Source organism: Leucoraja erinacea, chromosome 23 (genome assembly GCF_028641065.1).
Source record: "Leucoraja erinacea ecotype New England chromosome 23, Leri_hhj_1, whole genome shotgun sequence".
NCBI classification, from domain to species: Eukaryota; Metazoa; Chordata; class Chondrichthyes; order Rajiformes; family Rajidae; genus Leucoraja; species Leucoraja erinaceus.
This window is the reverse complement of record NC_073399.1, coordinates 9,718,106-9,744,080: the sequence shown is the minus strand read 5'-3', so window position 1 is coordinate 9,744,080 and position 25,975 is coordinate 9,718,106. Positions and strand designations below refer to the sequence as shown.

The following is a 25,975-nucleotide window of genomic DNA, read 5'->3' as shown; positions in this document are numbered from 1 at the left end:
ACAATCAGTAACCTGTGCCTGCCTTCTCCCCATACCCCTTGATTCCACTAGCCCCTCGAGCTCGATCTAACTCTCTTTAAAATTCATCCAGTGATTTGGCCTCTACAGCATCTCAGGAGAGAAGGAATGGGCGACGTTTCGGGTCGAGACCCTTCTTCAGACTGAGAGTCCGAAATGTGGATACATCAGTACCCAGCATATCTCCTTCGCTCCATAGATGCTGCTGCACCCGCTGAGTTTCTCCAGCGTTTTTGTGTACCTTACTTGAGTATGAGTCCAGTGTCAAAATGCACATTGGGTATAGACCTCACGGTCTCTATGTAAATATAGTTAAGTGTTTAAAAGAGAACTTGAATATATAAAAACAAAAAGATAAAAAGAAAAATAAGGGAAAAAAGAGAAAAAGTAACCCCACTAAACTAAAATAAGCAAAACAAAATCTGGGCTGTAAAGAATTTCAACAATTTTTAAGTGCCTGTTTGTCGCCAAGTCCGTTCCACCGTATAAAGGTAAAAGAATTATTATAACGGTTGGAGGAGACAATTTATATCGTGTGAAAATAACTTCCCCAAAGTCCTATCAAATTTAACCAAGGGTTCATCAATGTCACTCCTCATTTTTTTCTATATTTAAACATGATATTGTTTCAGAGTACCAATGCAGTGTGGGCGGAGGATTAGAGTCTTTCCACTTAAATAAAGTAGATCTCCTGGCAATTAATGTAGTAAAAGCAATCAGCCGATGGACGGAACGGGACAGATGAGTAGAATCTAACGTAGGTAGCCCAAAAATTGCAGTAATAGGACGAGGAGTAACATGTGTGTGGCTGCAGGAGTCAGTACTTTCGAAGCTATCCGAAGAAATTGTATGTATTAATTAATTTGCAGGATAAATGACTCTAATAATGTAATTATTGTGGCCTTGTCAAACATACTTATAGAAACTTACAAAATTCTTAAGGGGTTGGACAGGCTAGATGCAGGAAGATTATTCCCGATGTTGGGGAAGTCCAGAACTAGGCGGTCCCAGTTTAAGGATAAGGGGGATATCTTTTAGGACTGAGATGACAAAATCATTTTTTACACAAAAAGTGGTGAATCTGTGGAATTCTCTGCCACAGAAGGTAGCTGAGGCCAGTTCATTGGCTATATTCAAGAGGGAGTTAGATGTGGCCCTTGTGGCTAAAGGGATCAGGGGGTATGGAGAGAAGGCAGGGATGGGATACTGAGTTGGATGATCAGCCATGATCATACTGAATGGCGGTGCAGGCTCGAAGGGCCGAATGGCCTACTCCTGCACCTATTTTCTATGTTTCTATTCGGTTTAGCACTACACGCTGCCAATCCCAGTTGTGGAGACACTGGTATCGCTGTCTCATTGTAGGACACTGATTTTTCTTTTAATTCTGGATTTTAAATTAGGTATTGTGTTTTTTTGTAATATATAATTTTGATGCTCTTATAAGTGATATACTAAGATTATATATGTATGTGATGATGTTTTTACATGCAATGTATTTTTAAGGAATGTTGTCCCTTGTCTGGACCTTCTTGAGTCTGAAATAAAGTATATTATTATTATTATTATTATTATTATTATACCACCCAGGTAGATGACTAACCCTAATGATTTTCTATTGCCAACCCACATCAAAATGTAGCTTTGTCGAGAGTGTCTAGTTGTTGTATGTACCAAAAACAAAACAATGAATTTCTTACCTGCAGCATCAAAACAGCTCTGCAAAGCACTATAGTTCACTTTTATGTCTAAGTTAGAGATACAGCACGGAAACAGGCCCTTCGGCCCACCGAGCCCATGCCGACCAGAGAACCCCGCAAACTAGAACTATCCCAAACACCAGAGGCAATTTACAATTCTTATCGAAGAAAAACGGGCTCGTCTTTGGAAATGTGGGAGAAAACCAGAGCACCTGGAGAAAACCCACAAGGTCTCAGAGAGAACGCGCAAAATCACATGCAGGCAGCACCCGTGGTCAGGATCGAACCCAGGTCTCTGGCGCTGCAAGGCAGCAACTCCACCGCTGAATGAAATTCTTGCTTGCAGCAGCATAACCGGGCTGTTAGCTCTGTCTTCTGAGATAACATTATCAAGCCAGTATTTTTTTTTAAAGCAATAGTAGTGCAAAAGAAAAGCCCAGTGCAATCCAGACAGCTCATAGTTTGACAAACTGCATAAAAGGGGCATTGTCTGCAAACGCAACTTCCTGAGGATGTGGGAGGGGGGATATACGCGTTGGTTTACCATAATAGTGTGATATTTTATCACAGCGGGTGGAAAAGAAACGTTATCTTGAGAAGTTGCCTTTAAGTTGACTTTCCCTTGCTCAAGCGCTATCAGGTTGGAAGCAGATGTATAGCAAAGTGAAAAATGCCTGTTACTCACAGAGTCCGCTGCAAGAGTTGCTCTTCAGGCCCTTGCGGGCTGCGCACAACTTCATGTTTCACAGCATGTGCCCTTCACTCTGTCAGCTTCTGATCTAGATTGCTTTCCGGAGAATGTCTGTTCCAAAAAAGTGCCGCAGCTGCCGATAGCACAGTTTATACCAGGCCCTCGGTCAACAAAACCAACTCTGTGTCCTAAACGCACGACTATCACTTCTGTTGCCACAATAATATGTCGGACACTGCTTGGCCTCTCCTGGCTTTGTCATATCTCAAAAGGAAGTGAGGACGTTGAAAGGTCATAGGTCTTTTACCGTCACATGTGCCATTTAAGGTACAGTGATATGCTAATTACCATACGGCCATACCAAAAAAAAGCAACAAGACACACAACTACATAACATTTAACATAAACATCCACCACAGCGGATTCCCCACATTCCCCACTGTGAGCTTCCTAAGCCCTTTGTTCCTCTAGGGAGCGTAGGCCATTGACAAATGTCCTCCACCTCACTCGGATGTTGGCAGTTCTTTCGAGATCTCCCCAGTTGAGCCCACTCTCAGACACTTCTGGCTGGACACCTCTTCTCCAGCTCTTCCCGGGGCGACCTCTGTTCCTTTTTCCTTGGGTGTTCCGTTTCCGTGCTTGCCCGGTGATGTTTGTGGTAGGTTTCCCAAAGGTGTGTCTAATCCAACTCCATTTTCTCCTTCGAATTTGTAAGTCAATGAGCTCCTGGCTTGTTCTTTTCCACAGGTCCACATTGCTTACGTTGTCTCTCCACCAGATGTTAAGTATTCTCCCAAGGCAGGTGTTGGTGACTGTTGGCATCCCGTTTGTCGTGTTTTGTGGTTTTCCATGACTCTGATCGATACAGCATTACCTGTTTCACATTTGAGTTGAAGATGCGTATTTTGGTGTTGATTGAGATGTGTTTTGAGCTCCAGAGCTTCCTGAGCATGTTACCACCACCTTAGCCTTATTGGTTCTACTTGTTATGTCCTCCTCTGCCCCTAAGGTGATGTCCACAACACTGCCTAGGTATGTGAATGTTTCTACCTCCTCTAGAGCAGTGCTGTGCATAAGGATAGGGTTGCTGGTTTTGGAGTGGATCCTCATCACCTGTGTCTTTGCTGTGTTGGGTGTCAGGCCAAGTTTTGTTGCAGCTTGTGAGTCTGTCTATCTGCGCGCGCGTGCGTGTATGTGTGTGCATGCGTGCGTGTGTGCATGCATGCGTGTGTGTGCGTGTATGTGTGTGTGTGTGTGTGTGTCTGTGTGTGTGTGTGTGTGTGTGTGTGTGCTGTGTGTGTGCGTGTGTGTATGTGTGCGTGCGTGCGTGTGTGTGTATGTGTGCGTGCGTGTGTGTGTGTGTGCGTGCGTGTGAAAGGAGAGGCAGAAAAGTCCAATCTTCTTCCTCTTCATCCTCCCGTGGTCGGGGGCAGTCAAACATCCGTCGGGGCGAAATCCAATCTTCACGGTGGCGCAGCGGTAGAGTTGCTGCCATACAGCGAATGCAGCGCCGGAGACCCGGGTTTGATCCCGACTACTGGTGTTGTCTGTATGGAGTTTGTACGTTCTCCCCGTGACCTGCGTGGGCTTTCTTCGAGAACTTCGGTTTCCTCTCGCACTCCAAAGACTTACAGGTTTGTAGGTTAACCGAGTCCATGCCAACCAGCAATCACCTCGTCCACTGACACTATCCTACACACACTCGGGACAATTTACAATTTTACCAAAGCCAATTGAACTACAAACCTGTACGTCTTTGGAGCGTGGGGGGGAAACTGGATCACCCAGAGAAAACCCACGTGGCAACTCTGCCACTCTCCAGCTTTCTCTCCCCCCCCCCCCCCCAACTCCATCAGTCTGAAGGAAGTCTCGACCTGAAAGACCGTCTGTCCATTCCCTAAACAGACGCTGCCCGACCTGCGGTGTTCCTCCAACCTTTTGTTCTTTACAAAAGCATTAGTTAAAGCAAACCCTCTCTTCTTTCTGTATAATCAAAACAGCCACTGCCCATGACACTGTGGCTCTCTATTGCTGATAGCTCATTCCAGGAACAAGATATTGCTGTGGGTTAGGTGTGACGGAGATGAGGTGGCTGGGTGGAGGGGGGGGCATGACGGAGATGAGGACGCGCTGGCGCTGGAGAGGGTCCAGGGGAGCTTTACGAGAACAATCCCCACATATGATGAGCGTTTGATGGCGCTGGGCCTCTTCCAGCTGGAGTTTAAAGGGTGAGGGGGAACCTGATTGAAACTTACTGAACAGTGAAAGGCTTGGATAGAGTGGATGTGGAGAGGATGTTTCCTCAAGTGGGACAGTCTGGGACTAGAGGTCACAGCCTCAAAATAAAAGGACGTTCCTTTAGAAAGGAGATAAGGAGGAATTTCTTTAGTCAGAGGTTGGTGAATCAGTGGAATTCTTTGCCACGGAAGGCTGTGGAGGCAATGGATATTTTTAAGGCAGAGATAAGATAGATTCTTGGTTAGTATGGATGTCACCCTACGGGGAGAAGGCAGGGGAATGGGGTTAGGAGGTCAAATGGCAAGTAGGCTTGATGGGCTGAATGGCCTAATTCTGCTCCTATCACATGAACTTATGAAAAAGACTGATATTAACAGCAAAATACATCATTCATTTTGCAACACTTGCATTGGTTTGGTGCTAAAATTCTTTGATGCAATCTCCAATCAAAACAACTCATAGTGTACCATTTAATCACAAGTAGGTCTGTACAATACTGAAAGCCTGTTGAATGAGTATTATATATAAATGCCATCATGCTCCACTTAACAGCTAACATACAAAACGAAGGCTGCAAATTGAGGAAATATTACAGTAGATAATGTAGAAAAATAAAAAAACTTTTTTTTCATTAAAAAGGCTGTTTAGGTAAACATATAATGTCTGATTTGGACAACTGAACTACAGTATGATTATGGATTGGAAACAAACATTGTTGTCATTCTCTTGGCGTTCTCCCACTTGTGCAGGTCAGGTGTATAACCCGCAGACTGAATGCTCCTTGGGCCATGGTTTTGCCGTCTTCCATTACAAAGTGCTCCATTATACAAGGGCCTGCACATTCATTTTCCAAGGAGCTGCTTCCTCTGTTGTTCCAGCAGAGCTTCAAGGTGGTCTGCTCTTTTAAGCGCTGCCTAACACGATAGAACATCGCACAATTAACAGTAATGTCAACAAATGTTAAAATAATGTCAATGCTGTATCTCTAAACTAAACTGAACGAGTGATTGGGGGTAATTTTCGTTCCATCTGGAAGGAGTAGCCGCTTTTCCTGTTTTGAGTGGATGTGGGGAGGATGTTTCTACTCATGGGAGAGTCACAGCCTCAGAATTAAAGGATGTTCCTGCAGGAAGCAGATGAGGAGGAATTTCTTTCGTCAAGAGTTTTCGAGAGTTAGATTTAACTCTTGGGGCTAAGGGAATCAAGGGATATGGCGGGAAAATTTTGCATGATCAGCCATGATCATATTGAATGGCTCGAAGGGCCGAATGGCCTACTCCTGCACCCAGGGCCGGCCTTAGGAGGTGCGGGGCCCAATTGGGAACAATTTTGGTGAGCCCCAGGTTCCCAGCCAAGGTGTGTAGAATCATAGAAATACAAATAAAGTCTATTATAGACTTTATATCTCGATGGTAGAATGGAAAGTAATCTAAATGTGCGCTTAAAAAGTGCCTGTGAGTTAATGGATCAAACAGATCTAAGCTACATTTTAATATAAAATTGCATATGCATACATAGAAACCTACAAGTAACAAACAAAATGTGTAGATCACCTCTGAAAAGTACATAGTTACAATACCACTTGTTTTAGTGACTGTGAAATGAAAACAAAATAAAACATTAACTAGATCCTGGAAAACCAATAGCTATTGGCGAAAAACCAGTCCAGGCATTAAATTTTGGGCTTCAGTCCCATCCTACCCTTTCGGCTCCTACCCCGTCCTAACTTAGTTGTGTGTGTGTGTGTGAACTAAGTGAGAGAAGGGAGGAAGAAGAGAAGGGAGTGAGGGAAGTAGAGAAAGAAGGGAGGGAGGGAAGGAGCGAAAGATGGGAGGGAGGGAAGGAGAGAAGGGAAAAGAGAGAGAGGAAGGAGAGAAGGGAGGGAGGATAGAAGGGGAGGAGAGAGAAGAGAGAGAGAGGAGAAGGGAGGGAGGATAGAAGGGGAGGAGAGAAGGGAGGGAGAGGGCCGGCGGCAGGAGAGGATGCTGGGATTCGGGCGGACGGGTGTGAGCTGAGGCCGAGGTTTGTAAACGTTGCTCCAACCTCCGGCCCGGCCCTCCCTCCCTGTATTGTTCACCGCGTCTCCCCGGGGGGAGAGAGGGTGGAGTGAAGCACGGCGACTGGCTGTCTGCGTGAAGCACGGCGACTGGAGGGGCGGGAGCGCTGCCCCGGGACTGCAAGGTCACCTAAGAAGGCAGAGTCCTGTGAGATTGTCAGCTGACTTTATAAAACTTACCTCGTACTGTTTGCGAAGATTATTCACCGTTTCCTCTTTCTTCACAATGGCTGCTTTTACACTAGATAGATAACAATGTCAAGTGGTTGTTATCATGTATGTTGAAATCGGTTATCGCTTACTGTCTAACAAATCAGTTCTGTAGTTTGCTATTGAATGCTTCACAAGAGCATTCAACAGCACGTTAAGAACTAAAGGTTCTAATGAAGAATTCCATCTCTCACGTTAATCTTCCAATTTCACATGTTGCCCGATCTACATAATTATATATGGAGGAAGGAACTGCAGATGCTGGTTTAAAGCGAAGAAAGACACAAAATGCTGGAGTAACTCAGCGGGACAGGCAGCATCTCTGGGGAGAAGCAATGGGTGACCCGAATTTCTCGGCCTGAAACGTCACCCATTGTTTCTCTCCAAAGATGCTGCCTTGTCCGCTGAGTTACTCCAGTTTTTTTGTGTCTTTGTACATAATTATATACATTGTTTGACTCAAATAGTAGATATAAGCATTTGAGTTCTATGTTGACCTCTTCCCACCTTAATTCTATATTTTTTCCTTTCATTTGCTTATCAACACGTCTGTGCCTTTTGCTTTATCTACTGTTGGTAATGCAACTTGGTAAAACATCCCATTACTATGGAGGAGTTGCTGCCTTACAGCGCCGGAGACCCGGGTTCAATCCTGGCTACGGGTGCTTATCTGTACGCAGTGTGTACGTTCTCCCCTTAACCCCGAGATCTTCAGTTTTTCCCACACTCCGACGACGTACAGGTTTGTAGGTTCATTGGTTTGGTACTAATGTAAAAAAAATGTCCTAGTGTAGGATAGTGTTAGTGTGCGGGGAGAGCTGGTTGGTGCGGACTCGGTGGGCCGAAGGGCCTGTTTCCGTGCTGTATCTCTAAATCTAGACTAAAAGATCAAATAGAATCTGATCTCCTGCAAAGTTTCTTTGCTCTATTTTGTTTTAAATGTCCCCAACATGTCACCTCCAAACCTCTCTTTCCCGAGTATAGTATTTCTCTGCTCTTCAATTCTATCCCTTTACAGATGTAACCAACTTGAAGATAGGACACATTCATCTCCAACATATAGACGGGGTCTTCTTCAAGAATAGGACTTCATCATAGCTCCAAATTAAAAATTAATCTGAAGAAGGTTTGGGCTGTGGGCCGAGCATCAAAAATGTGTCTAGAAATAGGATTTTGTGACCCAAGTCACCAAACTACATGAAATTTTCACATATTGTGTAAATAAAAATTATATAAATCACCCCTGAAACTCGATATGAAGAAGACTTGCACATTTTTATTAAATTAGAGAAAAACCGGAAAATATTTGGGAATTTTTTAGTCCAATCAAAGCATGTTTAACATTGAGTTGTCTGCCAGTTGGCCAATCACTTGCTTTGTTTCAGGCTAGCACACAAAATGGCTGAGGGGGCTTCACAGATGCCTGTTTTACTGGAGATTCCGATGTGTTGTTCTGTGGATTAAATGTCGTGGAAACTTGCAGCAGGTTAATTGAATTTAGTGGGAAAAGCATTAAAAAGGCTGAAGAAAGTGCTGCGGTGGATTAAAGTGCAAGAAAGTCTTCAAAGACCCTGCTGATGTGCTGGAACACAAAGAAGGCCCCCATGAATCAACTATAACTGAAAGGTAAGACTAAAGTCAGAATTTATGAAAATCTATCTGTATGGACTTTAATTAATTTAATTGCACCATTTTATAATGTGAATAAATTCATCCATTCATTCATTCCTTATTCATTCACTCACTCACTCACTTACTCATTCATTCATTCATCCATGAAATTGAGGGCCTAAACTATAACACAGTCAATTAAACATTGTCACCAATGCCAGCGTGTTGTAGAGTAATAAGTCTTTAACAAATAATCTCGGAGCTGCTTGCGAAAACTGAATGAATGAATGAATTAATGAATTTATTCACATTATAAAGGGTGCAATTAAATTAATTAAAGTCCATACAGATAGATTTTCATAAATTCAATATGTGAAAATTTCATGTAGTTTGGTGACTTGGGTTACGAAACTACAGAATAAAGCTCCTCGGCCCACAGCCTAGTTGTCGACCAAAACATGGCCCGTCCATTCCCTCCACAGATGCTGGCTGGCTGACCCGCTGAGTTACTCCAACTTTGATTACTACTTTGATTAGTACGGGTGTCAGGGGTTATGGGGTGAAGGCAGGAGAATGGGGTTGAAAGGGATAAATCAGCCATGACTGAAAGGCGGAGTAGACTTGATGGGCCGAATGGCCTAACTCTGCTCCAATCACTTATGAGCATTTTGTGTTTGGCTCAAGATTCCAGCATCTACAGTTCCTTGTATCTGCAAATAATAATCTGGTCCTGGAGTATTCAGTGGACTGGTGACGGCTTGATTGTAATCATGTGTTGTCTTTCCGCTGACTGGTTAGCAGGCAACAAAAGCTTTTCGCTGTACCTCGGTACACGTAACAAGAAACTAAACTCAACTCAAAGATACACACAAAATGCTGGAGTGACTCAGCGGGACAGGCAGCATCTCTGGAGAGAAGGAATGGGTGACGTTTCGGGTCGACACCCTTCTTCAGACACATTTAAGAAGGCAGAGTCATGTGAGATTGTTAGCAAAACTCACCTCGTACCGTTTGCGAAGATCATTCACCGTCTCCTTCTCTCTCCAGAGATGCTGCCTGTCTTGCTGAGTTACTGTGGCAATTTGTGTCTATCTTCGGTTTTACACCAGCATCTGCAGTTCCTTCATAAACTCAATCTCAATCAGGGCTTCTTTATCCGACCTTGTCTTTCCGCTGACTGGATATATCATGCAACAAAAGCTTTCCGCAGTACCTCGATGCACGTGACAATAAACTCAACTCAACTCAAAACTCAATGAGGGCTTCTTTATCCGACCTTGCCCCTTCTCACCGTTTATGGACCTCCTCCAGCTCCTCCTCCTTCTCCCGGGTGATTCGCTCGACTTCCAGGCGATGTCGTGCCCGCATCTCGGACATCTCGGTCTTTAGCCGCTTATTTTCCTCTTCAGTGCTCACCAGCCGGTCCGCAAACTCCTGACGTATGACCTCCGCCAGGCTCTTTCGCTCTTCCGTCAACCTGTCTTTGATCTGGTTTCAAAGCAAAAGAAACCTACAATCATTTCCACAGCCGCAATAATCACGATGATTTAGTTTAGTTGAGAGATACAGAGCAGAAACAGGCCCTTCGGCTGACCGAGTCCGTACTGATCAGCGATCCCTGCACACAAACACCAACCTATATACACTGGGGACAATTTAACATCATTACCAAGCCAATTAACCTACAAATGTGCACGTCTTTGGAGCGTGTGAGTTAACCGGAAATCCCGGAGAAAACCCACGCGGTCACAGGGAGAATGTACAAACTCTGTACAGACAGCACCCGAAGTCAGGTTCGAACCCGGGTCTCTGGTGCTGTGAGGCAGCAACTCTAACACTGCGCCAACATGAGTTCCCATAACCCACTTGACTTTTAACGGGATGAGTGTGTGCAACAATACTAATCTGGTTCTTGCACGTGTTGTTCAAGGCCCTGAGGATTTGAAACTGCAGAAGGAACAATTACCTCAGGCATTGTATTTGGCTGCTTTCTTTGTACAAACCCGCACGCTGGAAGTACTTTTGAAGAATGGGAAATGGAAAAAATAATAGAGACAGGCAGGTGTGTTGCCCGAAGCAAGAGAGCCATAGACAAGGTCTATGTGTGAAACTTGGCCAGATAAGTACCTACAAACGTATTAGGCCACTGAACGGCCCTCTCATCAGCTAGAGAGCTGTCCTGGTCTCCCATCTACCTCACTGGAGACCCTTGTGGGCCCACCGTGGTAAAGACGTATGGGATGCTTGCCTATATTGATTGGGGCATTGAGTGCAAGAGGCAGGAATTCATGTTGTTGCATTTGTAGTACTGAGGAAAAGTGTTTGCAAACTACCCAAGCAATTAAACTGACTATCATCTGGCAAATGCGGTGATCTGTGAAGCTGATGAACGAAGTCACATGTCAAATGTCTTAGAATTCACATGACAATGGAGAACCGGATTAAGAATCCAAAGTAAATATTGGACTTTGACATTTGTTAAAGTTCTTTGCACATCTCACACCTTCAATAGAAAAGCACAGTAAAGACTTTTGACAGATTTATCACTTCTGAGTGAATGTCCCTATAATCCAAGTGCAGAGTTGAAAATAATTTGATAATTAATTTGGACATCCGGTGGTGCTGTTACTAGCTGCCTCCACCCACGGTCTGGTTGTCTTTTTTATTTTTTGTTATGTTTAGAGTGTGTTTTTTTCGTTTTTTTTAAATTATTTTATGTGGGTGGAAGCGGGTGGGGTAAGGGGGAAACCGTTCTTCAGTCGCTTCCTGGCGAGGATGCGGCTATTATCCAAGTCACGTCCTAGCCCCCCCCCCCCCCCCCCCCCTGCGGCCTACCAACTGGATTGGCGCGGCGTTTCCTGCCGGGACTGGATCAGAGCTTCAGCAGCTGCGGCGCTGCGCTGCGCTCGATACATCGTGGAGCGGGCGAGGCCTTACCTGGGATCGCCGCTTGGAGCTCCGGAATGTTGGGCCGCTGCTCCAACATCGCGGAGCTCCCAGCGCAGGCGGCGCTGACTTTAACATCACGGAGTCCTGGGACCCTATGCCGGGGGTCTCCAGCGCGAATCTCAGCGCAGCGCGGCCTGTGGACATCGGGAGCCGCGGACTCCGGTGGTTGGTGGCCGATTCAGAGGTCCAGGCCGCTGAGGATGTTCTCCCATTCGACGTCGGGTTCCATCGTTCCCGGCGAGAGGGCCTGAACATCGGGCCGCCCGTAGCGGCGACTACAGGGTGCTCGGGAGGCCCCGACCACGGGTGAACATTGGGTAACATCAGAGAGGAGGTTGACTGGACTTTGGTTCCTTCCCTCACAGTGGGGAACTTTAGTGCCGCTGCGTGGATGTGTGTGTTGTAAACTACTGTATTCTGTGTTTTTGTGGGGTCTTTTTATATTATTTTTTGTATGACTGTAAGGGAAAGATAATTTTGTTGTCTCTTAATTGAAGACAATGACAATAAATTAAATCAAATCAAAATCAAATCAAATAATTAATAATGTACCACAGGGACAGTGGCTGGGAACTTCACTGCTTGTGAAATACACTAACAACTCGGATGTTAGTGTATTTGGACCGGTCTGGACGTTTCCCTGGGTCAAAAGAGGCCGAGGGGGGGGGGGGCGGTCCTGATAAAGGTATTTAAAATTATGAGGCGTTGAAAATCAGAATATTTGTCCAAGTTGGTATGGTTATCAAGAGGGCATAGACAATGACAATAGGTGCAGGAGTAGGCCATTCGGCCCTTCGAGCTAGCACCACCATTCAATGTGATCATGGTTTAAGGCCAGAAGAAGCAGATTTAAAGGGGGATAAGAGGGGTTAGATTATTTTTTAGACAGAGAGTGGTAGCAGGAAGATCTGGTTATAATCGAGATGCATTCACTGCATTTAAGAAATATTTAGCCAGGCATTTAAACAGGCAAGTCATGGAAGGATACACACCTAATGCAGGCAAATGGATGGGCAAAACAGTCAGCAGGGACATGGTGGGCTGAAGAGCCTGTTCTTGTCATGTGCAACTCCGTGACTCCAAGGCAACTCCAAGTTCAGCTGCCATCTCAGTGGTAGTTGCTCAGTTCATCACTTTGCTCCACATTTCCCAAAGTAATGCCACTGGAAGGCCTTACACTGCTAACTGCCCATCAATAGCGACGTGTCCATTATTATAGCAGTGTAGTTACTGGTACGCTGACAACCACTTATTTCCACTGAGGACGACAGGGCTTTGGCTCAGAATAAAAGGATGTACTTTTAGAATGGAGATGAGGAGGAAGTTCTTTAGACTGAGGGTGGTGAATCTGTGGAATCGCTGAGTCATTGGGTATTTTTAAAGCAGAGATTGAGAGGTTTTTGGTTAGTAAGGGCGTCAAAGGTTACGGGGAGAAGGCAGGAGAATCGGGTTGAGAGGGAGAGATAGATCAGCCATGGTTGATTGTCGGAGCTGACTCAACGGGCCAAATAGTCTCATTCTGCTCCGATGTCATGTACATTCTTTCCCCACATCCACAACTATCAAACTGTAGCTACTCTATGTAAATCAAGAATGTAATCTTCCTCCTCGCCTTAGACAAGATGAACAAGGCCAATTGCTAAGAGTCTATACTGGAACCAGAGGCAAAATAAACCAGCCTGTCACAAACGCGGAACTCAATCAGCCAGCTTTGGTACTGAACGTTAGTCACTGAGTAAATGGCTGACACAGACTGCCATCCAGGAAAGAAATGACAAACACAAACACTCAACGTTACCTTTCTTATATCTTCTATCTCCTGTTCTTTATATTTGTACAGTCCCTTGAACCGGATGGTTTCTCCCTCTGCTTCCATCAAATGGGTCTTCAGTTCATTGCACCTTTCCTGCAGGCTGCGTTCTGAATGCTCCAGTTCCCTCAGTTCCGATTCATACTTTTGACGAACATGCTTAATCCTGCAATAAGGTTGGTTTTACATAACTGGACTGCACTTTGGGGCATTGATTTTATATATATTTAAGCATCTGAATACATATATATATGTCTATATAATATTAAAACTGTGTGGCGGCTGGCTGGCTGGCTGTGTGTGTGTTTCTGACTTGTGGCTGCCAGCCTTTGATTCGTTGCCGTCTGGGTCTGACGCCAACGTCAGACCCAGAAACGCCGACTTTTTTCCCATTTCGGTAGATTTCACTTTTCATTACAAATATCCACTCCTCATTAAATTTTGTCGTGTTTATGTATACATTTTTAATAAAATCCTTCTCCCCCCCCCCACTCACTAATTTTGTTGCCTCCTGCTGGCCAGCGACCATAACGTCTGCTGGCGCCCGCATCTCGCCTCAAAGACGCCATTTAAAACAGCCGCACTGTTGATTCCTGAGCCGCTTGAGTTGGAGGACCACGTCTCCCGTGGGGGCTACGTGTAGGGAACGGCTGCGTTGGGGGAGCAGACCCAACGGGTCTGCACTTGGTCTAGTATTATATAAGCATCTGTGTGTGTGTGTGTGTGTGTGTGTGCACATATACATATACACATGCACACACATATATATATATATATCCAGACACTTTTAGATGTGGTGCTTTTAGGATTGCACAAAACATTATTCACATTATTCCCTTTATCACGTATCTATACACTGTGCATGTCCAAGTTCAAGTTCAAGTTAGTTTATTGTCATGTGTCCCTGATTAGGACAATTAAATTCTTGCTTTGCTTAAGCACACAGAAAATAGTAGGCATTTACTACAAAACAGATAAATGTGTCCATATACCCTGATCTAAATATATACACACATGAATAAATAACTGGTAAAGTGCAAATAACAGAAAGTGGTTGTTAATAATCAGAGTTTTGTCCGAGCCAGGTTTAATAGCCTGATGGCTGAGGGGAAGTAGCTATTCCTGAACCTGGTTGTTGCAGTCTTCAGGCTCCTGTACCTTCTACCTGAAGGTAGCAGGGAGATGAGTGTGTGGCCAGGATGGTGTGGGTCTTTGATGATACTGCCAACCTTTTTGAGGCAGCGACTGCGATAAATCCCCTCGATGGAAAGAAGGTCAGAGCCGATGATGGACTGGGCAGTGTTTACTACTTTTTGTAGTCTTTTCCTTTCCAGGGCACTCAAATTGCCGAACCAAGCCACGATGCAACCGGTCAGCATGCTCTCTACTGTGCACCTGTAGAAGTTAGAGAGAGTCCTCCTTGACAATCCGACTCTCTGTAATCTTCTCAGAGACGCTGATGTGCTTTTTTGATAATTGCGTTAGTGTTCTCGGACCAGGAAAGGTCTTCAGAGATGTGCACGCCCAGGAATTTGAAGCATGTCTTTCCGTTGACTGGTTAGCATGCAACAAATGTTTTTCACTCCGCACCTTAATACACGTGACAATAAAGTAAGCTCAAACTCAAACTGAATCTGAAAATCGTTGATCAAAATGATCCTCTGGTTACCGTGAAATTTGAATTTGAAATTTGAGGTTTCTGCATGCTTATCAACACATTTTCTCCAGTTTTTATAGGTTTCTATCTTCTTAACAAATATCCTCTGCAGTATCTTGATTAATAACTTCTGAAGATTTATTGCAACATTTTTTTAAAGTTTATCGGCAAGAATTTAATCAAGTAGATCAGCCTTTAACACATCCACATGGGGTTGCCTTGAGAAATGACCAGCTTACAAATTCAATATTTATTTTGTTCCTGATTTCCCCCTGCAGTAGTTTTCTCACCACCAATGCTAGGCTGACCGATCTGTAGTTTCCAAGTTGATCCATTTCCCTTTTGATACATGAAGAAGGTCTGTGGGAAGGTTCCAACCCGAAACGTCACTTATTCCTTTTCTCCAGGGATGCTGAGTTACTCCAGCGCTTTGTGTCCATCTTCCCTTTTGACACAGACGGCATCGTCAGGCCTGGCTGACCCCTACATCAACGTTCAAGTGCCTCCGCCAGGAAAACAGGGTCTTTAAGGGCGAGATAGGACTCGATATTTTCAAGTACTACTCCACCATTCAATCATTCTAACCCCATTCTCCTGCCTTCTCCCCATAACCTCTGACACCCGTACTGGTCAATAGTCTTTCTATCTCTTCCTTAAAAATATCCACTGACTTGGCCTCTACAGCGTTCTGAGGCAAAGAATTCCACAGATTCACCACCCGCTGACTAAAGAAATTTCTCCTCATCTCCTTCCTAAAAGAACGTCTGGGTACAAGATGGCACAGGAAATGAGGGGACTCTGTGCGTACTGCTCTTTCTACACTGCAGTCACTGCACTATAGTACTTTTTAACTTCATTTCTTTCTTTCACTGCAAGCTTCATATCATGCATTTCTTTTGAAAGAACAATTGCTAAATACTCTGGATGCAGACGACCATTTCCGGCCTTTTTCAGATTTTATCTAATGTTTTCATCACTTCTATTTTTCCTCAATCTCATCACTGCAATATGTGGAATATAAACTTTTTCACGGGCTGCTCTTTGTACAATTTTTTGTCCTCTGATCTCAGTACTACGACTTTCTACTTTTCCTGGTCCCCATCCAACTTCCAATTACCTAAACTCGCATCTATTCCACAATAACATGTACAAAAGACAGATTCAGTCCAAGCTAAATATACAATAATGGCCTCATGCAACGGGGCTGGAGATATTTACGATGAAACATGTCCACTTTTTACTATAAATCCCCCTCCACAGTGTATTGATATCAAATTTCTATTGTCATATTCTCTCACTTTTGCTTCTCCTTAACGTTGCGAACCTATGCAAAGGTGAAGATAAATGCTGGAGTAACTTGGGCAGCATCTCTGGATAGAAGGAATGGGTGACGTTTCGGGTCGAGACACTCCTTCAGATCTTGGGTCTCGACCCGAAACGTCACCCATTCCTTCTATCCGGTTGAGAACATAGAAAATAGGTGCAAGAGTAACCATTTGGTCCTTCGAGTCAGCACGGCCATTCAAGATGATCATGGCTGATCATACAAAATCAGTACCCTGTTCCTGCTTTTCCCCCCATATCCCTTGATTCCGTTGGCCCTAAGAGCTAAATCTAACTCTCTCTTGAAAACATCCAGTGAATTGGCCTCCACTGTGGCTTCTGTGGCAGAGAGTTACTCCAGCATGTCTATCTTCGGTGGAAACCAGCATCTGCAGTTCCTTCCTACACTATGCAAAGGTGAAATAGACTGATCAAGCGCCACTATTTAAAATACAAACATTTACAAAGGAAAGTTTGAAATGTTCTTACGTATTTTCAGTGACCCTCTCACATTCTTGCTTCGAGATTCTAACTTCTTCCTCCAGGCGCTGAATAACCAGTTCAATCTCCTTGTCCCGTCCTTTGCGTACCTCTTCCTTCAATTCTCGTTCACGGGCAAGTAGCCAAGCCTCCTACAGAGGAAGAATGGGTGAATCTCACACAGTGCCACCCAGGTTCCTTACAATGCTCAATTTGGCAGCTACAAATCAAATGATATTTTTGATACAAATGTCCGACTGTTCGAGTGTGAGCTGCCTCAAGTAACAATTATCCCAATGTGGTATTAATCAGGAGTCTCCTGCCTTTATCTTTCAAAGTATTTCACAGAACTATTCCTTTCAATTCATATTTTAGAAACTTGATATTTTACTTCAGAAATGGGCGGAACGGTTGCACAGCGGTAGAGTCGCTGCCTCACAGTGCCAGAGGTCTAGATTCGATCCTGACTATGGGTGCTGGGTGTCTGTACGGAGTTTGCACGTTCTACCCGTGACCGCGTGGGTTTTCCCCGGGTGCTTTGGTTTCCTCCCACACGCCAAAGACGTACAGGTTTGTAGGGTAATTGTACATTTTCCCCAGTATGTGTAGGATAGATAGTGCTAAGGGCCTGTTCCACTTGCATGTGATTGCATGCGTTTGGCGCGACCAAACGTGGTCACTTGAGGCATACGGGCACCGTATGAACGTACGGGGGCCGGTCCCACGTAGAAGCGTGGAGTTGTGCGGGGCTGGTCCCGAGATAGCGCGGGGCTCCGAAAATCTGACAGTGTCCAAAATCTTTGCGCGCCAACGGCCTGTCGGCACGCAGGCACATTGCGGTCATACGCAGCGTCTCGACGGTGTACGCAGCGTCTTGACGGCATACGCCTAGCGCGTGGCGTTACGAGATTACGTCACCGCCCGGCGTGGCGTTGCGTGATGACGTCACCGCCCAAAGCCATGCGAGGTCCAAATTCAAAGGTACACAAAATTGCTGGAGAAACTCAGCGGGTGCAGCAGCATCTATGGAGCGAAGGAAATAGGCGACGTTTCGGGCCGAAACCCTTCTTCAGACTGATAGCGGATGGGGGGGGGGGGGAGAAGGAAGGAAAAGGGGAGGAGGAGGAGCCCGAGGGCGGGCGAATGGGAGGGTGGGAGGAGACAGCTAGAGGGTTAAGGAAGGGGAGGGGACAGCAAGGGCTAGCAAAATTGGGAGAATTCAATGTTAATGCCATCCGGACGCAAGGTCCCCAGGCGGAATATGAGGTGCTGTTCCTCCAATTTCCGCTGTTGCTCACTCTGGCAATGGAGGAGACCCAGGACAGAGAGGTCGGATTGGGAATGGGAGGGGGAGTTGAAGTGCTGAGCCACCGGGAGGTCAGGTTGGTTATTGCGGACTGAGCGGAGGTGTTCGGCGAAACGATCGCCCAACCTACGCCCAACCCATGCGAGGTCCAAATTCAGTTGACCCGCCTCCTGCCCAACTGATTGGTAAGTATGACGCAAATTACGTCACTCGCAAACTTAGCGCGTACTTCGCTTCCGTTTGGTCGCGCCAAACGCATGCAATCGCATGCAAGTGGGACAGGCCCTTTAGTGTGCGGGGATCACTGGTTGGCGCAGACTTGGTGGGCCGAAGGGCCTGTTTTTAGCAATGTATCTCCGAACTAAACTAAAAGATGAATTCATCTTGATCACAGAAGGTGGACGTGGAATGAAGTTCCGCCCACATTTTACACAGGTTTACCGAAGTTAATGTGATGCAAGTGTCAGAAGTGAAATCTCGGTATAATTAATCCAAGCTGAATCCGCTAATGGATTGTGCATTTAGCCCGTCTGGCTGTGGGCAAATCTCTACCTCACAGTTACAGGTAACTCCGCATTATGAAGAGTGATCTTTGCATTCCTTAGAAACATGCTTTGTTGCAATTTTCCAATATTATAACGCAAAGCCCCATAGTCTGCGTTTGCATCATGAAAAACAAGTGTTAATTTAGTGTTGATTTATTTATTTGTTTTCAACATACATTGCACAATTTTTTACGCAGTGATTTATGAATTATGTAATGCTGAATTTGCAGAACCCAAATAGCAGTAATGTGGTGTCGCCCGTATTACAATGAACTCTAGATGATTATGATCTTCCTGATAAATTATAACAGATAAAGAGTTATATTCTGGAGAAACTCAGCGGGTGAGGCAGCATCTATGGAGCGAAGGAACAGGTGACGTTTCGGGTCGAGACCCTTGGGTCTCGACCCGAAACGTCACCTGTTCCTTGGCTCCATAGATGCTGCCTCACCCGCTGAGTTTCTCCAGCATTTTTGTCTACCTTCGGTCTGCAGTCCTTTCTTAAATAAAGAGTTATATTCTGGTGCCTCACTTACTGCTCATGTTATATATCATCAGAAATCTACAAGAATCAGTGTAAACGGGGTCACTGCAGCAGAGGCCCAGGTTTAATCCTGACCTTGGGTGCTGTTCGTGTGGTGTTTACAAGTTCCACCTGTGACCACTTGGGTTTCCTCCCACATCCCAGAGACTTGCAGGTTTGCAGGTTAATTGGCCTCTGTAAATTAACCCCCGTGTGTAAGGAAGGAGTGAATGCAAAAGTAAGACAGCATAGAGTTAATGTTAACGGGCGATCGATGGTTGGCATGGACTTGGTGGACCGAAGGGCCTGTTTCCATGCTGCATCTTTAAAATGTAAAACAAAGTGCATTACGGACAGCACTGTTGTGCTGGGAACATAACACGAAAACCTGGTCCACAAAAATGCTGGAGAAACTCAGCAGGTGCAGCAGCATCTATGGAGCGAAGGAAATAGGCAAAGTTTCGGGCCGAAACCCTTCTTCAGACTATTTCCTTCGCTCCATAGATGCTGCTGCATACCTTTGGTGTACCTTCGATTTTCCAGCATCTGCAGTTCCTTCTTAAACAACATGAAAACCTGGTCTCTGTTCTTCCTGCCTCTCCTTTCCCTGCTTCTGTTCCAGGAGTGAGGGTTCAGGCCGCCACTGGTGCTCCAGCAGCAATGAAATGGTTAAAGTAATATCTGCTTGTATGTCAAAGAGGACTCTCTTGAACTTCCACAGGTGCAGAGAACATATTGCATCACGGCCTAGTTCGGCAATTTGAATGCCCAGGAGCGAAGAAGGCAACTAAAAGTGGTGAACACTGCTCGGTCCATCACGGGTTCCGACCTCCCCACCATTGAAGGAATTCACAGAAGCCGCTGCCCCAAAAAGACAGCCGCATCATCTGAGACCCACACCACCCTGGTCACACAATCATTTCACCCCTGCCATTGGGAATAAGGAGCATGAAAACTGTAACGTCCAGGTTCAGGAACAGCTTCTTCCCTACAGCCATCAGGCTATTAAACACTGCAACCTCCAAATGAGCTCTGAACTGCATCGACTACAATGTTTACATATTCTACTGTGCTGCTGCAAGTAAGAATTTAATTGTTCGGTCTGGGACATATGGCAATAAAACACTCTTGACTCTTGCTTCACTTAAACCTGCATCTATTTTTCACAGATGTTCTAAACCTATCACTCAGAACTTCTTCTGACTTCAGCCTTTTGACATGCATCATGTGTTATTACTTCAATACCTGGCATATTTCACCTTCACAATGTTAACGTTTGCTGTCATGTGTTGATTCAATCTAAATTCCTTAGTAATTGTCTCTGCCTGTACTGCACTGCTTGGTGTAATGTTCTTACAAAAGCAAGTCTGATTATGACATAATGTGTTGGAGTAACTCAGCATGTTGGGCAACATGGCTGGAGAACATGGATAGGCCGTGATTCGGGTCAAGATCCTTCTTCAGTCTGAAGTAGGGTCCTGACCTGAAACGTCACTTTATCCATATTCTCCAGAGATGCTAGCTGACCCACTGATTTAGTTTGTGTCTTTTTTTGTAAATCAGCATCTGCAGTTCCTTGTTTTTACATCTTATCCGATTATGGTTTGTTCAGGAATCCCAATTTACACGATTTTAAACTCGGCCTAATAAGTTTTATTGCAAAAATACTTTCTTGGTTGAGCATAATGTAATAAGCCACAATCACAGTTTGTACACATTAACAACATTAACTTACCTGTTTCTTCATATAATTTTCTTCCCAGGCCTGTTTCTCAATTTCTAGCCTTTCTTTCAACGACTGAACTTCCACCTGATCAAATTAACACAGAGAAATATTAGAAAGCAGATTTAACTTCCGCATATGTTATATAACAGACCAAATAAAGATATTTGTGACAGTTTTTAGCCAATAAAAGCAGTAATCAGCTATAAAGGGCCAAGTGCAAACTGGGATGAAATTTTCTTCCAACTAATGGGGCGGCACGGTGGCATAGCGGTAGAGCTGCTGCCTCACAGTGCCAGAGACCTGGGTTCCATCCTGACTACGGGTGCTGTCTGCACTTTCTAGCTGTGATTGCGTGGGTTTTCTCCAGGTGCTCTGGTTTCCTCCAACACTCCAAAGACGACCAGGTTTGTTGTCTTTGGGAAAAAATTGCAAATTGTCCCTAGTGTGTGGGATAGTGTTTGTGTACGGGGATCGCTGGTCAGTGTGGACTCGTTGGGGCGAAGGGCCTGTTTCCATCCGCACTGTATCTCTAAACTAAAGAGTTTTGCCTCCTTTCATTCAGCAAGGCTGCATCCACATTTCTCTAAAATATCTTGCAGTCTTGGGAAGAATGCTGATGGGTTATTTATCCACTGTAAATTGCCCCCAGTGTCCAGTGAGTGGGTGAAGAAGTGGTGTAACTTGGAACTAGTGTGAATGGGAGATTAGATGGTCAGCGTGGACTTGGTGGACCTATGGGCCAGCTTCCGTGCATCTTTCAACTAAAGTATTTATCTCAAGAGATTTTTTCACCTGGTGACGTCTTTCTTGTTCTTCTTTTGTCTTTTCAAATTCCTCTTTGAGGGCTTTGGTTATAAGGGAACAGTTCTGTTCCAGCTGACTTCGTAGCTCGTCCAATTCAGCTCGTTGCCTTCATGAAAAAGAATCAATTGTGAAATTGACTGCGCTTAAAACAGAGGAAGGGTTTCGCCCTGAAATGTCGACTGTCCAGTCCCTCCGCATTTGCTGCCTGAACCACTGAGTTCTTCCAGCTATTTGTACATAACACTGGTTGTAGCTAGAGCTACTCATTTTAGCTAAGAGTTCAAGAAGGAACTGCAGATGCTGGAAGATCGAAGGTGCACAAAATGGCTGGAGAAACTCAGCGGGTGCAGCAGCATCTATGGAGCGAAGGAAATAGGCGACGTTTCGGGTCGAAACCCTTCTTCAGACTGATGGGGGGTGGGGGGGGGGGGGGGGGAGGAAGGAAAAGGGGAGGGGGAGGGGCCCGAGGGCGGGCGGATAGGAGGGTGGGAGAAGACAGCTAGAGGGTTAAGGAAGGGGAGGAGACAGCAAGGGCTAGCAAAATTGGGAGAATTCAATGTTAATGCCATTCGGCTACATCTTTGGAGTGTGGGATGAAACCGGAGCACCTGGAGAAAACCCACGGGGTCACGGGGAGAACGTACAAACTCCGTACAGACAGCACCCCGTAGTCAGGATCGAACCCTGGTCTCTGACGGTGCAAGGCAGCAACTCCACCACTGCGCCACCGTGCTGCCCTGCATTGGTGTGCAAGCAGCTCACCTGGGAAAAATATCTTTCAGGAGAGAATGAAGGTTGAATGGAACATGGATAATGGGGGAAAGGGATGAGGGTAAACTGCAGTGACGCTCTCACCGAGCTGCCTGCTGGTTCAAGCGTTCCTTCTCCTCAGACACCTCAGCATACAGTCTCCTTCGCTGTTGTTGGATAGCTTGCTCCTCCTGTTCAAGCTGCTTCTCATATCTGTTGGCACAATTTCAAGATGAAATGCAAATATAGCAAAAGATATTTCACCAAAATATCGCAAATGCCTGCCGATTACACGGGAGAAAATAAGCCAATGAGTTGGACTGTAAAAGGCACATTTTCCACATTGAAAGCACCTGTTTCAGAAAAGAAAACAGCACAGATACTCAAGAGTAGGACACAGGGAACTGCAGATGCTGGAATCTTGCGTGGAACACAATGTGCTGGAGTGACTCAGCAGGTCAGCACCTCCCAGTCTGAAGAAGGGTCCCGACCTGAAACATCGCCTATCCATGTTCTCCAATAGACAATAGATGCAGGAGTAGGCCATTTGGCCCTTCGAGTCAGCACCGCCATTCAATGTGAACATGGCTGATCATCCCCAATCAGTACCCCGTTCCTGCCCTCTCCCCATATTCCCTGACTCCGCTATTTTTAAGAGCCCTATCTAACTTGAAATCATCCAGAGAACCTGCCTCCACCGCCCTCTGAGGCAGAGAATTCCACACTCACAATTCTCTGTGAGAAAAAATGTTTCCTCGTCTCTGTTCTAAATGGCTTACTCCTTATTCTTAAACGGTGGCCCCTGGTTCTGGACCCCCCCAACATCGGGAACATGTTTCCTACCTTTAGCGTGTACAAACCCTTAACAATCTTATATGTTTCAAGAGATGGTGCCCGACCTGCTGAGTTACTCCAGTCCTTTGTGTCTGTTTCCTCCACCTTCCAGTTACTCCAGCATTTTGTGGCTACTTTCGATTTAAACTGGCATCTGCAGTTCTTTCCTAGATAATTATACAACCATGGATTGTCTGTTTTCTAATTGTGCTTTTCATTAATTTTTTTGCACAGTTTTCTTTTCACGCTGGCAGAATTTAATGAGTAAATTAGGAATAATTTATATATTTATCTGAGCCTATGTGCCCGTGATGCTGCTGCAAGTAAGGTTTTTATTGTACTTGTGCGTATGACAAGAAACTTGACGAATTTTAAAATAAAAGTTTGCTGTCAGGGAATAATGCAGATGCAATGTTATTCTGCAGTGTGGACACAATTATCGGACTCGCGCGGCAAGCTGCAATAGAAATCGTATTTTCCCCAAACCTCTGTCTGGCAAGATCTCTCTCCCTCTGGCAAAGGTCTTCTTTCTCTTTCTCCAGCTGCTCCCTCAGTTCTTCCGTCTGCCGAACGTACCGCCGAGCCGCACGTTCGTCAGACTGCGCCAGTTCAGCCTCATGCAACGCTTTGAGCTTTTTGATTTCCTGCTTGTGTTTAGCTATTAGCTTCTGAATCTCTGGCTCCAAGCCTGCAAGTCAAACAGTTACGTTATTAGGATAGGAAGGGACTGCCGATGCTGGTTTAAACCGAAGATAGACGCAAAGTGCTGGAGTAACTCAGCGGGACAGGCAGCATCGCTGGAGAGAAGGAATGGGTGACGTTTCGGGTCGAGACCCTTCTTCAGACTGAAAGACACTGGAAAGGGAAATGAGAGATATAGCCGATTATGTCGAGAGATATAGAACAATGAAAGAAAGATATGCAAAAAAAGTAACGATGATTAAGGAAACAGGCCATTGTTAGCCGTTTGTTGGGTGAAAATAAGAAGCTTGGGTGAGAGAGGGAATGCCATGGTTACATGAAGTTAGAGAAATCAATATTTAGACTACTGGGCTGTTAACTACCCACGTGAAATATGAGGTGCTGTTCCTCCAATTTGCGTTTAGCCTCACTCTGACAATGGAGGAGACCCAGGGCTAAAAGGTCAGTGCGGCAATGGGAAAGTGAATTAAAGTGTTTAGCAACCAGGCAATCAGGTAGGTCCAGGTGGAACATATTTGCAATTTGGCGTTGCTTGTATAGCTGGGAATTGCAGACTAAGGAGTGGCAGACAAATATGCTTATAAACAACAAAAGGGGGGGATGACTATGCAGGCAAAATATTGAGCAAGTGGAAGTGTACAACGGGTAAACAAAGGAACGCGCAGGAGGTAGCAAAGGCATGGATGATGCTTGTGGTTTTGAACAGATTGGGCAATTGCAGAGACTGCGAAGGTAAAGGCGTGTCAAATAGGTGAGGAAAGTGCGTGGACATTGAGTCAAAAAGTGTAGGACGGAACTGCAGATGCTGGTTTAGAATTAACTTTTTTTTTCAGTCTGAAGAAGGGTCTTGACTCCCATTCCTTCTCTCCAGAGATGCTGCTGCCTGTCCCGCTGAGTTACTCCAGCTTCTTGCGTCTGTCTTGAGTCAAAAAGCTTTGCGTGAACTTGAAAAGGAAACTGTTCAGGTTACTTGTTTAACCTGGCAGCTGGTTCTCCGACTCCACGGTTAGAAACCAAACCATATCAATATCAATCTTCAAAAGGGAAATAATCTATCATTCAAAGAGATACGAAATGGCAGAGAAAGGCCGACTGGCTTTTATTATTTGTGCTTGGCAAACTATTTCAGGTTTTTTTATCACAACTTTATATACTAGTACCTTTGACAGTGATTTCTTTAATTTTCTTTGTTTTCTCATCTATCCATTTCTCTCTGCGGATTTTTTCTGTTGCACTCATTAGTTCTTTTAACTTCTTGATTTCCTACAAACAAAGAGTTGTGGATGTTACAAGAAAACGGCGGTGTAGTAGGGCCATTTTATGAAAAGAACGACTAACGCAGATTACAGGAATATTGAATTAGAGGAAACAAAAAAAAAGTATTTATATATCTTTACATCTTTGAAATAGATTAATTAGAAATAGAGAAAATCAGTGCGCGAGTAGGCCATTCGGCCCTTCGAGTCAGCACCGCCATTCAATAGGATCATTGCTGATCATCCAAAATCAGAACCCTGTTCTGGCTTTCCCCCCCCATATCCCTTGATTCCCTTTGCCCTAAGAAATCCTGTGCCAGTGATGAATTTTTTCAAATCTACTTGAATGACACCTAAAAGGAGAAGAAAATACTTTCTTATTCACTTTAGGTCAGCACGGTGGCGCAGTGGTTAGTTGCTGCCTTACAGCGCCAGAGACTCGGGTTCGATCCCGACTGCGTGTGCTGTCTGTGCGGAGTTTGTACATTCTCCCCGTCACCACGTGGATCTTCGGTTTCTTCCCGCACTCCAAAGACGTAGAGGTTTGTAGGTTAATTGGCTTGGGTATGTATACTTGGTTTAAGTGTAAATTGTCGCTAGTGTGTGTAGGCTTGTGTTAAAGTGCGGGGATCGTTGCAGACCCAGTGGGCAGAACGGCCTGTTTCCGCGCCGTATCTCTAAATGAAACTTTCGCAAGCCCATTAGATGAAATGTAAGGGACCGAGGCAAACTATAACATTTAACACTACACAAGAGGCAGCATTAGTACGGAATCATCATTGCAGA

At 45.0% G+C, this 25,975-nt stretch overlaps 2 protein-coding genes across 3 annotated transcripts in view; both read right to left on the bottom strand.

The window, feature by feature from the left end:
• The window catches only part of LOC129708208 (alpha-N-acetylgalactosaminide alpha-2,6-sialyltransferase 2-like), a 41,515-nt gene extending 38,916 nt beyond the window's left edge, over positions 1 to 2,599 (bottom strand). The window contains exon 1 of the mRNA XM_055653828.1: positions 2,404 to 2,599. The gene's annotated coding sequence lies outside the window, so the exon portion shown is untranslated. The remainder of the gene's footprint in view (positions 1 to 2,403) is intronic.
• Positions 2,600 to 5,105: 2,506 nt separating this feature from the next.
• The window catches only part of cep131 (centrosomal protein 131), a 71,724-nt gene continuing 50,854 nt past the window's right edge, over positions 5,106 to 25,975 (bottom strand). For both annotated transcript variants that reach the window (XM_055653824.1, XM_055653825.1), the window contains 10 exons: positions 25,094 to 25,196; positions 23,718 to 23,919; positions 22,503 to 22,610; positions 21,636 to 21,753; positions 20,853 to 20,927; positions 16,753 to 16,895; positions 13,272 to 13,449; positions 9,816 to 10,012; positions 6,884 to 6,944; positions 5,106 to 5,561 (listed from right to left, as the gene is read on the bottom strand). In XM_055653824.1, coding sequence (XP_055509799.1) covers positions 5,490 to 5,561; positions 6,884 to 6,944; positions 9,816 to 10,012; positions 13,272 to 13,449; positions 16,753 to 16,895; positions 20,853 to 20,927; positions 21,636 to 21,753; positions 22,503 to 22,610; positions 23,718 to 23,919; positions 25,094 to 25,196 — 1,257 coding nt within the window. In that variant the 3' untranslated portion in view covers positions 5,106 to 5,489. The remainder of the gene's footprint in view (positions 5,562 to 6,883; positions 6,945 to 9,815; positions 10,013 to 13,271; positions 13,450 to 16,752; positions 16,896 to 20,852; positions 20,928 to 21,635; positions 21,754 to 22,502; positions 22,611 to 23,717; positions 23,920 to 25,093; positions 25,197 to 25,975) is intronic.